The sequence below is a fragment of the Vanacampus margaritifer genome, chromosome 17, assembly GCF_051991255.1.
Source record: "Vanacampus margaritifer isolate UIUO_Vmar chromosome 17, RoL_Vmar_1.0, whole genome shotgun sequence".
Classification (NCBI taxonomy): domain Eukaryota; kingdom Metazoa; phylum Chordata; class Actinopteri; order Syngnathiformes; family Syngnathidae; genus Vanacampus; species Vanacampus margaritifer.
Window position 1 is genome coordinate 5,762,921 of NC_135448.1, and position 13,531 is coordinate 5,776,451.

General features: G+C 37.1%; 1 protein-coding gene across 2 annotated transcripts in view; it reads right to left on the reverse strand.

Annotated features, from left to right (window-relative positions):
* Positions 1 to 13,531, reverse strand: part of LOC144037327 (immunoglobulin superfamily DCC subclass member 3) — a 30,620-nt gene continuing 17,089 nt past the window's right edge. The window contains exons 7-14 of one of the 2 annotated variants that reach the window (XM_077548722.1): positions 9,737 to 9,902; positions 8,547 to 8,797; positions 8,305 to 8,469; positions 7,925 to 8,113; positions 5,804 to 5,917; positions 4,272 to 4,398; positions 4,066 to 4,180; positions 1 to 2,499 (exon numbers count right to left, since the gene is read on the reverse strand). In XM_077548722.1, coding sequence (XP_077404848.1) covers positions 2,422 to 2,499; positions 4,066 to 4,180; positions 4,272 to 4,398; positions 5,804 to 5,917; positions 7,925 to 8,113; positions 8,305 to 8,469; positions 8,547 to 8,797; positions 9,737 to 9,902 — 1,205 coding nt within the window. In that variant the 3' untranslated portion in view covers positions 1 to 2,421. Of the gene's footprint in view, positions 2,503 to 4,065; positions 4,181 to 4,271; positions 4,399 to 5,803; positions 5,918 to 7,924; positions 8,114 to 8,304; positions 8,470 to 8,546; positions 8,798 to 9,736; positions 9,903 to 13,531 lie in introns of both variants that reach the window. The other variant, XM_077548721.1, reaches the window with a different exon arrangement.

A 13,531-nucleotide genomic window follows, 5' to 3' on the forward strand; every position in this document is an offset into this window, starting at 1 on the left:
TAGCTAGCACCAGGGGCTAAAGCCAAACTGTGGCAGGGTTTTTACTTTCTGGACCTGGATTTGGCACCTCTGAATTCTGTTGATAGATGTACAATAGCAAAGACCAATTTCAGCATTATCCATAGAGGATACCTTATCTAAATCCCTGTTTAGCTTAAAATAGAAATATTGACTAGTAAGAAGTAGAACAGTGGCAACCCTATACGGTGGCTATCAATATTGGCGGTCAGGTCCAAATACCTCAAGAAGTGTTCTTGAATTGTGACTACGAGTGTTCAATTTCAACTCATTTATTTGAAGGAGGGGGCAGACAATTTAATTTTCTTTTACAAATGAATGAAATAAATTGAATAGAATTAGGTGTCAATTTATGAATATGAGTAAAGTCAATTTTTTTTGTTTTATGGAAAACAATTATTATGATATTTTTTTGATGAGCGAATTCTTCAAAAGGACCCCGTAGATGCTGGTCAAAACTGCTGCCCTCAAGTGTCTCTTGCTGTTCACACAAATAATTATAATGTCATGCACACCAGCATGTTTTTGTGCTTTGGTTGTGTCAAAGTCTAAAAGGTAAAGACTATGAATGTTAAAAATGTATTTGGTTACATGTTTCTCAGAGGTATTTAAATATTTGGCAAGAAATTGTGACTATTGACATCCTACAAAATATCTGATATTTTCATTTGTTTCTCTTAAAATGCTTGTATTAACAAAAATATCTCCATGTTGGAGATGGCCAAGGAAGGAGGAACATGGGAAAAAATGGCATGAAATTATGAAGAAAAGCATTGTTTTTTGGCTTGGGTTCAGTTAAAGCAAGGCAGGTGACCCCTTTCAAACAAGAACAATCCAAAATGTCTTATAAAAAAACAAAAATGAAAGAAAACCATCAAAATGTTAACGTCTTTGGGTGTCATTTAGCTTGGTTTTCATAGAAGAACTTTTTTTGGATAGGCTGACATCAAGTCTCTCCTTAAAACTTCTTCAGCCGCCAGTTGGGTACCATCGAGGGCCCTGGAGTGACCAAATTTGGCATCTGGAGAGCAAACTCAGCAGCGTCATTTGGCATCTTCTGACAAACGTCCTTCAATTTGGATTCTTTGAAAAGATCTGAAAAGGTCTCAGGAAGGAAATTCCAATCATCCTCTGATGTCTCATCAGAAGTAATGAGGATTTACATCACAAGTGGACACAAAAGGGCTGAGGCGAGAAATTCCAGTTTTGGAGATGGAAAAGATCAGACTGCCGCAGTGGTTTCTCTCCATGGTAGTCGACCCACTGAGCTCTCGCTGGACTGGCACGGCACACTGGCATTGGCACTGGTCAAACAAGAATTGAACTGAAAGTGGAAGTCAACCTTAAAATGTTACATGTGACCTCACTTAGTCTAAACATGACATTAATCATTAATATTCAGTTTGTGGAATAAGAGGTATGAAGCAAAATCCAGCCATTTTTATCCATCTTAGGGGGAGGCCATTTTGCCACTTGCTGTCGACTGAAGATGACACCACTGTTGCTCAGGTCTCAGGTAACAACCAATCACAGCGCACCTGGATAAAAAGCGGCTGGATTTTGCTGCTTTACTCCTACTACTTTATTCCACTAATGCAATATTAACCAGAATGCCACCTTTAGACCAGTGGGACTGCCTGGAACATATTATTGTCAAAAATATATATATTTTTGGGTTGACTTCCCCTTGAAGGGATTTTTTTTTTTTTTGAGGGGGTGAGGTAGGTTGGCACAGACAACATTAACCACTTAATGTTAATCTCAACTATGGCTCAGGCATTCTGAGGTAGCTTTCTTTGGAGGTGTGCAACTTTGAAGGGTTTGTTTTTTTAAAAATGGCTTCTGGTACAATGAAAGGCCATCATCGCTAATGATGACACACTCACATCTGTAAGGCTTTCGCAAAGGCCGCTATGTTTCTTCCGTTATTATTGCAGACGAACTGAAGGCAATGTCAAGAGTTCTGTCACAACAGATCATTTGGAGCGTCAGTCAGGTGTCGATATTTGGCTTAGTTTTATGTATACATTCACATGTCAGCATGCCAGGTGAGATCTGAGAAATATAAAACATTTTGGTTATAGAACAGTCTCCCAAAAGCAAGCTGACATGGCATACTGTATAATGCGACGCAGAACCAAAATCTGGTGTGACAATGCTCTGTAAAGGCTTTTTCAACATGTACTTATGCTTGTACACAGGCAATAAAGGCAATATGCTTTGGTTTGACTTTGAGGTAGGGACATATTAAGGGGGGGTAAAACTGTCGGTCCAGGGAGTTGCACTATGTCACATTTTTGTAAGATCAAGTATTAGCAGCAGATTTTGTGTAGGTAAGTTGCAAATAACTGGAGAGAAGTGAGGGGGATGTTGGGTAGGGGGTGTAGGGGTGTTTGACCAGTGCTAGCCTGTGCCAGTGCCAGGAAGACCTGCTGAGTGTTGCTCAATGACGACTTGGCATTGTGCCGCACAAACCGCTTGCTGCTGACAGTAAGGAGATAAGAGAAGCGAGACAAGGAATTAGATTGAAAGTACAGCATGTTAAACACTTAGAGGGGTTTTCATTGAGCATGAGAGTTCTCCAAGATTGTCCTCAGTTGGAATCACTGCACTTTCCATTTTGGTTTCTGCTGCTGACATAAAATAATACAGGAGCGATATACATTATTGTGACTTGCATATCTATTTATACCGATGTCCCTATTGTTTTTATAGAAATTATTATTATTCTCTAAAATAATCCAATTTTTGAGGGCCTAAACAAGTGCAGTCAACAAGTCAGCAATCTACAGGAAGTGAGCTATATTTCTTTTTAAATGTCCAATTTGGGCCCATTTTTGCATTTGCCATTTACAGGGATAATGCTTTGTCCTAGAGCAGGGGTCTGCAACCTGCGGTTCTGGAGTCACATGTGGCTTTTTAGTCCCTCTCCAGTGGTTCCCTGTGGATCTCTAAAGAAATTTAGTATAAATTATTATTATTATTATTATTATTATTATTTACACATTTATTTTAGTTTTTGGATAAAATATTATTTAAATGAATTAATTATTCAATTAAAATTAATAACTAAATATTCAAAAAATGTCAATCCAAATTTTTAAGGTGTCAGAAAAAAAGACAAAAAGTAGATGAAAAAGTGTTTTAAAAATTGCCTAAAATTTTTCTAAAAGTGGCGATAAAATGTCAAAAAAGCAAGACGAAAAGCAGAAATTTAGCATAAAATGTCCATGAAATTGTCAAAACTGTCAGAGAACTTTTTTTAAAAAAGGCAGTAAAGATAATGTTTAAAAAGTAACCAAAAATGTCCAAAAACAAAAGAAGAAAGGCAGAAAATTAACATAAAATGTCTTTAGAATTGAAAAAAAAAGTCAATTTTTTTTTTGAAAGGCAGAAAAGAAAACGTTAAAAATGTGAAAATTACCATAAAATATCTACAAAATTGCCAAAAATGTCAGGAAATTGATAGCAAAAAATAGCTGTAAAATGTCCAAAAAAGGAAGAAGAGAGGCAGAAAGTTACCATATATCCATAAAAGTGCCAAAAATGTCAGAAATTTGACATAAAGGCAGAAAAGTCTAAAAATCAATGAAAAATTACAAAAAGTTGAAGAAAATTAATTGGATGCTGCATAGTTTTGTGTTGCGGTGCAGCTCTAATGAGCTCTTGGGCCTTCAGTACATTAGACTAACACTAACACACTGTTTCGGTCATCACAATGTTCAAATGTTTTGCGGCTCCAGACTTTTTTCTTGTTATTTATTTGGCATAAAATGGCTCTTTTGACAGGAAATGTTGCTGATTCCATCTGATTGACGTCAAACTTGGTCTGTACCATCTTAAGATCTGGAACATTGAAGCTAAAGTTTTTGACATACTATATGGCATGCCGACAGTTGACCGCAAGGAAAAACTTCAAATCCCATTGGGGCATAAAAAAAGAAACATTAAGAAGAGATTCTAACTATGCACGACAACTCATTAAAGTCTCCAACTTATCTTTATAGCTGCTTGCACCTCTAGTTATTATTTCATTTTGTCACCTACCTGAGACACTGGCTCCATCCTGGGACGGTTTGTTGCCTCCTTGTGGATGCCATTGTGTCCTGTGTTGTCACTTGGTACAGACCAACTGTCCTGAGTCCCTTTACCGCAAAACAAACTGCAAACACGTTCCAGGAATTAATCCAGAGCTTGTGTACAGTGCAGTTGTGAAAACATGAATCATAATGGCATGGGCAAGTGGTAGTTACCTGCGGCGATATCCAAACATGAGGAAGATGACGCAGAAGATGATGCAGGCCGTACCAATGTGGATACCAATAACAATGCTGCCCAGAGAGGCTTCTCCATCCCTGCACTGACACGGTGTGTTCTCACCTGTAGGTAAGATTTGATTAAATTGTGGGAATGCTGAAAGCACAGGACCTGGGTTCAAACCCCGCTTGGATAACTCTTTAGTACAAATGCAATACTGAATACTAATCATTGTCAAATTATTTTACAGCCATTATTTTTTATGTCATTCGTCATTAATACATTTTTCCCCCCTATATTATTGTGTTCTATATTAAAAATTCAAATTCACCGCAAGGTTTCAGGTTCATACCTCAATATTCACTACAATTACATACAATGTCACATATCCTTCTATGGCAGCAATGGCCCAGTGGCTAGTTTAGCGGAGCTTTGACCAGTAAACAGGAGGCAATGGTTCGCTCTTTTTATTCATTTAGCTTTCAACTACAATTAATACTTTGTAATTTTCACATAATTTATCTTTCACTTTCCTTCATAAGCATTCAGCTTTCAGCATTCACACGGAATTTTTCCAGAAATTGCTCTTAGTCTAGTTTACACAGTTACCTTACCACACTAATCAATATTCATTTAATGAATTACAATTCAGATTTTAAAATGAAAATGGGTAGCATCTTCACACACCTTAACACGTTAGTTTTAAATTTATTTTTAAGTATACTAAATTTATGAAAGAAATGCTTGTTGAAATCCACTATTAAATGTAGAATCCATACCAGTACAAGTATAAACAAAACCTGGACAAATGTTAATACTAGGGATGGGCAAGTACTTTTAGCCTTATTTTAAGGTATCTGTACTTGCGACAGCAGCCGATAGCAATGGATGAAAAAGCGCTTTTCAAAGTAAACTGTATCCATGAGCATCCTTTCATTTGTCTAAGATGCAATTTCTGTACAATTATGTATGTTTACAAGGTTTATATCAATGCTTAGAGTGCATTATCAGTGTGTTTTTACCGAAATGTTTATACTTTTGTAAGTCCATTTCGGCATGGTTGACAGCGTTTTCCTCTTTTGAATTGAATCCATGTCCATCCTCTTATATGCTAATTAAGATGCAATTTTTATAAGTTTGTGCTTATAAGGGATATATCAAATGCTTGGAGTGCATTATTAGTTTGCATTTGCCGATCTTATACTTTTATTTGCTAGCTCAATTTTGGGAGTATGGCGATTTTCTCCATTAAAGTATTTCATGCAGCAACTTATTTGACACATTTACCCGCTTTTCATCGACTGAAAAAAATTAATATGATAAATATAATAAATAATAATAGAATGTTGAAGAAAAAAAGGTGGTATTGAACATCCCTACTAAATATAATAGGTTTCTTGTAATTTTCCAAATAGGATCCAATGAGTGAGCTATTCCTGATATTCTGCTTTTGCTTTTCCTAAATGCTACTTTGTCATTTTTTGCTGAAGGAACAGAAAAGCTGCAGATAGCTGTGGGATGGACTCACCAGTGTTCTGGGTACTTGTCCTTTCATCTGCCAATGATACCAGTCTCTTGGAACAGTCACTCTCCCCATTTCCATTGTAGGCCACCAGTTTGACTTCATACACAGCACCCGGTTCTAAAAGAGAGACAGGAAGTGAGTTTTGCGCTAAAATGCAATACGTTTCATTGGTTATTTATTTCCACTTTTGTTGGTTTTGCAAGATTTGACATATTTGATTTGATATTTCAATTTCCTTCATAAGAATTCAGTTTAGCATTTAGCTATTAGCAGTTAGCTTCCAGCATTCCCACACAATTTCCGCAGAAAAATAAACTTAACTAATTTAAAGGAGCAACTAAACAAAACTTAAAAGTGTCACATCATCCCATAAAATATATTGAACCACAGACACTCAAATGATGAGTCCTCTTTGACTCTCCAGAGAATTTTACAACATTCTATAATGTAACAATATTGATTCCAGACTGGAGATTACCGTGTTTCATGCCATGGCATAAATTTCCTCCATCAGACTGAGGCACATTCCATTATTCACTTCTGTCATAATCTCTGGCCTCATTTCCAGGCCTGCCCATAACAGTTAGAGGGTGAACTGATGAGGAAATTGTCATGCCACATATTTTAGGCAAACAACTTGGGCCGTGAAAATCAACAAGGGATCAATGAATGCTTGGTGCAACTAATTTCTGTCAGGCTAAAAGTCATGACCAGCCATTTGTGAGACCTTCCTCTGCCAATTTCTCAATTATAGCTCAGCAGGGAAGAGAGATGTCACGTCAGTGCTATTTTGTGAGTGACATTTTAATACGTTTGCAATTCTGTAATGCTAAAAATCCAAACAAATGAAATTATTTTGTCTAACATACATTTAAGTTGAACACAGTCATAGACTTAACCCTTAAAAACATTTGTAAATATATATAAATGTAAAATTATCTTTATTATTGTGGTTATGATTTGCACTGCATCATAGTCAGAGCTGTTTTGAATATATAAAGAAAAAGACAAATATGAGAAACCCCTCTACTGTGACAAGGTATATAATATAGAGCTTTGTAAAAAATAAAAAAAAAAATTAAAAAAATTGATGCAACTCTTGCATTGTATCTCATTACATTCTAAAGTGAGCATAATATATTAGGCAGTGAGTCTGTAATCAAATAATTGTTGCACAGTGCAGCAGATAGGCTGTTTCTCACGTTGTCTAGTTGTCATGGTAACAGTGAGTCAGGTGGTGAACAAATATAGGAGAATGACATATGCAGAATGTAGTGGAGAAGGTATCCTCATAAACTATACATGTTAGTATTTAATAACTGCAGAGATGTGTATAATAACGAGCCAAGTTCAATGCATCGTTATAATAAGGAGTTTTATAATATACACTGTAAAAAAAAAATTGTAAAAAAAATATAATTTTCCAGCAGCTGGGGTGCCAGAAAAATACTGTGAAATAACAGAAAATGACTTTCCTTTAATTAAAGTAAATTTTTTAACTGTAATTTTAACAAGATTGTATGTAATATAACAGTATATGACAACAAAATAATGTGATTAATCTTTCAAAACATGGCCAATAACTGTTGAAAAACGAGATATTGCGTTTATTATTATTATTATATATTATTCAACCTCTCAAACTTCCCCCTTTACCTATATCTCATTAGATGTCCTTTCAAAATAAATGTTATTAAAATGAATGCTAGGACGCTACAGAAATTGTAGTTATTTTCAACTTTAACAAAAAGTCCATTCACAAAGAAATTATGGTAACATTATGAATTTTTACTGTTTATTTCTCAGTAAATATATATATTTTTTAAGGTTTGAAAGGTTTTTATATATAAAAGTTGAACTTTACATTTTATTCCATTGAATAACAGACAAATATTTGTGAAATTATGATACATTTGTGAACATTTTTTAACAATCAATATTTGTATTTTTGTGTGCAAAAGAATAGAAATATTTACAGTTACAGTGATTTCATAAAATACTGAAAAAAATGGTAAAATAAGAATTGTAATTCTTTTATATTACAGTTTTGTTTTGTTTTCTTTACAGTGTAATTAAAGTAGTATTTGGAGAGAAAAAAATTCCTGATAATTGATACACACATACCCAGATTTGAGACGGTGTGGGCATTGATGTGACAAGGCAGCTGGATGGGTCCCTGGAAATCAGCATTGGGGACCCTGCGGAAGGACAGCCTGAAGCCCTCAGCTTTGCCTGCCTTGCTTGGGAGCTCCCACAGTACCTGGACAGCGCTTGAATTCACCACCTTGGTGAAGAAGGTCGGGGGGGGCGGTACTGTGTGGGGGGACGAGACAGAAATAGAAAGAAGTGAACTAATACATAAAAGTAACCCAAATAAATTTGTTTAAAAAAAAAGGTATGACAGAATCAAAATCTGCCAACCAATATTGTTAATAAAGTGAATCAGCAAAGATGACAAAAGCGCTCCAATTATGGTATGAATCAGTGTCCTTAAGTGTCCTTACCGCCACCTAGTGTTGTTGCTACCACAGTGCGGGACTGCTGACTAGCTCCAAGGGGTGAATAAGCTTTCAGATAAAGGGAGTAGGTGGTGGCTGGGTCCAGGTTGTTCACATCATGCTGAAAGGCCCCTTTGCTGATGGCTTCTTGCAGCTCCAAAGAATCTGGTTCTAAACGCCACACACATAAGCAATATTTTAGTTTTAAATAGGAATATTAAGGTATTTTGTGGCGACGCATAACCTACCTCCTATTTTGCGGATATGCAGCACATAGCCGATGATACCCTCAATGACCTCAGCGGGCGGTTGGCTCCATGAGATCTGCAGAGCGGTGGTGGAGAGCACGCTGGCCGTGAGGCCCTCTGGAGCGGCGGGCAGGTCTTTCGCCTGGGCCACAGCCAGTCGGGCGCTGGCCTGGTTGGTTCCGGCGCTGTTCTCAGCAATGCACTGGTAGATGGCCTCGTCCTCAGAGCTGATACGAGTCAAAGCCAGAGTACTGCAAAGATGACACACAGCTAGATCAGTTTTCACAGCCACACATGGATAGAATAACATGCAGCTGGATAGTGATACTATAAGTGCCCTCCCACATTCTCAGAAATAGCAGCTTACTCCTCAAGGTATAATTAATTCCTTCTACTGGGCAAGCTAGTTAAGTTTGATACCTTTTCCAAGACAGAACATGTACATGTATGTTAGCCAAATGTAATGATAAATTAGTCAAGGACACCAAATTAGTGCCATTGTACCACTAAAGCTACAAAACTATACTGGATATTAAATCATTTAAGCACAAGCAAATCTTAAGTAATATTAAGCAGCGATGGCATTAGTATGACACATGAAAGCCTCAGTGCTGCCACCATGTGGTGTCAAGCTTACATGGAAATGGTGCAGCCCGGTCAAAAGTGGACTTGGAAGAAAACAATAATTTGTAGCAAACACACATTACCACACAGTGGCTGTGTCCGAATGTGCACCCTACTCCCTACTGAGGGGTCACGCCATTTTCTATTGGTGTCCAAATGTCCAGGGAGCACCCACTGCACTACAAATTAACCACAATGCACTCTGAAAAGTAGTGAACATTGATGTTCACTGAAACGGGTTGATATAGACCACAATGCATTGCGAGTATGAAAAAAACAGCGCGAGCAACAGCGCAAGCGCGGGAATAAAAGCGATGCATTAAATATATACTATAGAAATAATTAATTCGTTTTAGTTGAAAATATGTAAAACAATGGAAATGAAGTACAGTTTTAAAACATTTTCATTCACAATAAATAGACGGATTTATGCGCCGTGCGTCATGACAGGTAGGGCGGTCACGTGATATGCGGCGAGGAGAAAGTGGTGAGCTGGCTGTCCGAATCGCCAAACAGAATTCGGACACAGCCAGTGTCATATAACATCACACGTTCGTGTACTCCACCTGTTGTTATTGGTCAACTTGACGTTGTACCCAGGCATTAAAACCTTGCCGTTCTTCAGCCAGATAAGGTGAGGCTCGGGGACGCCCTGTGCCACGCAAGTGAACACCGCACTGCCTCCTGCTGGTTTGGAAACAGACTGCGGCCACTGAAGGAACTCTGGAGGTGCTGTGGAGGATCAGGGACAAATGGGTTTTAAATTTGTATTTAATGTACAATTTTTAGATAAAGAGAAAGACAGAGACCAAACCATACAAAAAACAAAGCTCCCCCCCAAAATTAGTCAGAAAAACAGGATTTTCTCTCTCTCAAGTGAATGCAATACGCTTTCAATTCAATGCAATTTAAAGTATAGTCAAATATAATGGAAATATATATATTTAAAAAAAAAAAAATCATGTGAAAAATTAAAATAAAATAAAAATCTCTTTCCCACACACATAGGCACATACACACACTGACCAGATGCAGACAAGACTACTTCCAACACAGTGCAATTATGGCATCACAATAGACGTGCATATTAATGCACAGTCCCCTTTAAGCCTTTATAAGCCCCTCCCCACTTCAGCCCCAGCTCAGCATCTCATTGATCCGCTGATCTCCCACCCACCGTGACCTCCCCAACCCCAAATTTCTTCCTATAAGCCGATGGAGATGTGTCAACAAGATGCCCAGTTCAATAGACACTCATCAGAGCAGACCGGGATTTTGACCTTTTTGTTTGGTCTAATCTCTTTGCTTTTTCCCCATTTCTCAGACCCTTAAAAGGAGTAATGTGTTAATGGTGGGGCTTTCCCTGCTACATCATTAGCACGTCATGTAAATGAGACAATGCATAGTGTTGCCACTTGCAAATTCCTAAAATAATTGTTGAGTTTTTCAACATCAATGTATTTGTATATGTATCGTATTGACAAAAATAAACATGCTTCTAAAATGTCTGAAGATGACTTCTTTGTTTACTCAATTTCCCAACACCACCCTTTTGTGTGTGTGTGTGTGTGTGTGTGTGTCTGCGCGCGCGCGTGGTCATCATGCATCAAAAGGGCAGACCTGTCCACCTCTTCGTCTGTTCAGCTGTCCCAACGTCACATTGGAAAATTGTCAGGCATCCTCAACTGACAGCACATGGGTCGATTTATACTGTGTATTGATCAGTGATTCTGTTGACCTTGAGTTTTACTGCAGCTCATAAATCATGTCCCCTTTTCCTTTGTTTGCATTCATACATCTGGAAAAAAAACACTTTACATTGCTGTGCAAAGTGCATATAGTCGGATAACATACAGTAGCTAATTCTCATTTAAGATGAGATCAAATTTTAATAACGTGTCAAAAGTACGTTTAATGGTAAACTTGCGTTTAAGTTTGATATTAGTTTATTGATTTATTTGTACTTTTCTTCTTTGAAGGGTGAAAAATGACATTAGAGAGCAATGGAAAAGCATTTTGTATGTTAAAATGTGCTTGATTCTAGGAGTGTAAAATTATTACATTTTGTTATTACATTTTGACTTTTGTTTTAAAAATCAGTCAGTTTTAATTAGTTTTTAGAGTGGGCTTATTATTTTGAAAATACATCATTTTATTTGATTTTACTAGCGTTAGTATTAGTTGTAGTTTTTTTTTAGGTACATACCGAAATAAATAGCTTAAATCAACCCCGATCATCCATCATTTTAACGCACTCTTGTTTTTATTTCATTTTCTATCTATCTATCTATCTATCTATCTATCTATCTATCTATCTATCTATCTATCTATCTATCTATCTATCTATCTATCTATCTATCTATCTATCTATCATCAGCTAGTTAGCGGTATCTAGCTAGCTAGCTAGCTAAATAGCGGTTACTCTATCTATCTATCTATTAATATGTTTATCTATCTATATTGTTTCCATATTTTAACGTCCACCTTTGCGACAGTTTTGTAAGTATGCATTTTATGCTCAGTCCCTTCTGTGGGAAAGTTGCTGATGTTGATATAATTTATGAGAACTGAAGGCCTTTGTGACATCTGCATAATAAAAGATCTGCATATCTTTTTTGAAAGGACTTTGTGGACAAATCCAGAGTGGAGGGGGCTAGGAAGGTTGAGACAGAGGGAGTCTGGGGATTTTTTTTCTTTAAACACAATTCTATAAATTGGCTGGCCGTCTTTTGTGTCTCCCCCTAACATGGTGACACCCCGGTCACCCTAAGCACCCTGCTCCCCCTTGTGGGATGCTATCCATCTTCCAACCCTCCATAATTAACTAAGAGACCACACCCCCTTCCTCTTTTCATTTCAATGTCCATCCCAGCACCTCCTCCTTCCACTCAACCGTTTTCACACTTTTATGCCCCCAGTCCTCCTGTCGGGGTTAAAGGTGAGAGGTCACAGATCACACCCCTACCCCTTTTTTTCCCCGATCCATGCGCAGCGGTATTGACAATCTCGTCATCCTCTGCTTTGTCTAAAGCTTTTCTTGTCCTCTTTGCTCCTTCTCTCTGACCATGGCCGTGGACACGAAGGCACACAGATGGGCTGATGTCACGACTGTGTGAAAGTTGAAAGTTGTTTGCTGAAATCCCACTGAACTTGGCTGGTGGGAGACCCTTGCTTATACACTGGGAATATATCACACAACATCTGCTGTGGTGAACCTTTACAACCTTTTCAAAATAAATAAATTAGTGCAAATGAATTTGGTGTCTATCAGAAAAGAGGTTGAAGATTTCATTAAACATTTCACAATTCTAGTTGGGACTATACTGAGAATGGGATTTATGTTATAATGATGCTATAGTGGTCTCTGATGCCTCATCTCAAAGCACTTTTGGGTTACTCAAGTTGAATACAGTGAAGTTCTAAACTCAATTTAAGCAGTCAAAAACCTACTGTGGTAAACAGATGTCCAGCATTCCTTATTGTTTATAAACCAAGGGAGAAACAAGATCAATACATTAATGAATATATTAGAGATGAACTCAATTCTCCCTATTCTACACCAAAGGCCCAGTCAATCACTGTAAGAGGACGACAGGGGGGGAGGAGTATTGATTGATAAGAGCGTTAACTTGGACACATCAACTGAGGGAGGTAAGATGGCAACGCTGAATTGCATGAAGATATATTTAGATTCATGTTATAAAAAGGACACAAAAAAAACGATTTGTATCATCTTTGGAATCGAGCTGTATCCAAAAAATGTGGCCTTTATAAAGATGATCCTTTTCAGCTTTGATTGATATCATTATATCGTTTATTTATTTATTTATTTTTGGGGTGTCAAAATTAGTGCATGAATTTTGGGTTAATTTAAAGTTCCTTTAACACCTTCAAGGTTTTTACCGCGCAATTAATGATTGCCCCTAACTACAAGTCCACGTCAAAATTTAGCAGTAATAAATGTAATAATAATGCATTTATTTATGGAGACTGGGGTCAAGTTGTATTTTACAATTTTAAAAATGTTCAGAATTTCACAAATTACTTTATGTTAAAGATTAGATAGCTCTTAATATGAAAATAAAAATGCACTGAGCTGTCTCCAACGTATTACAAATGCAGTTATGCCATCTAGTGGCGGAAAAATGGCCTCAACACAAATCAATATCACACTCGTTTTTACAGTACAGTATGTCTTTTTAATTGTAACTAAATTTTATGAATTATTACGAAATTACTGAATTGATTGAATTACTGCAAAAAATAATCACCTGACACCCCTAATTTATTTATTTATTTTTAATTTCCCAAATAAGATTTCTTTCCCCATAGAGGGCAGCACTGGTCTTCATGGCTCACTG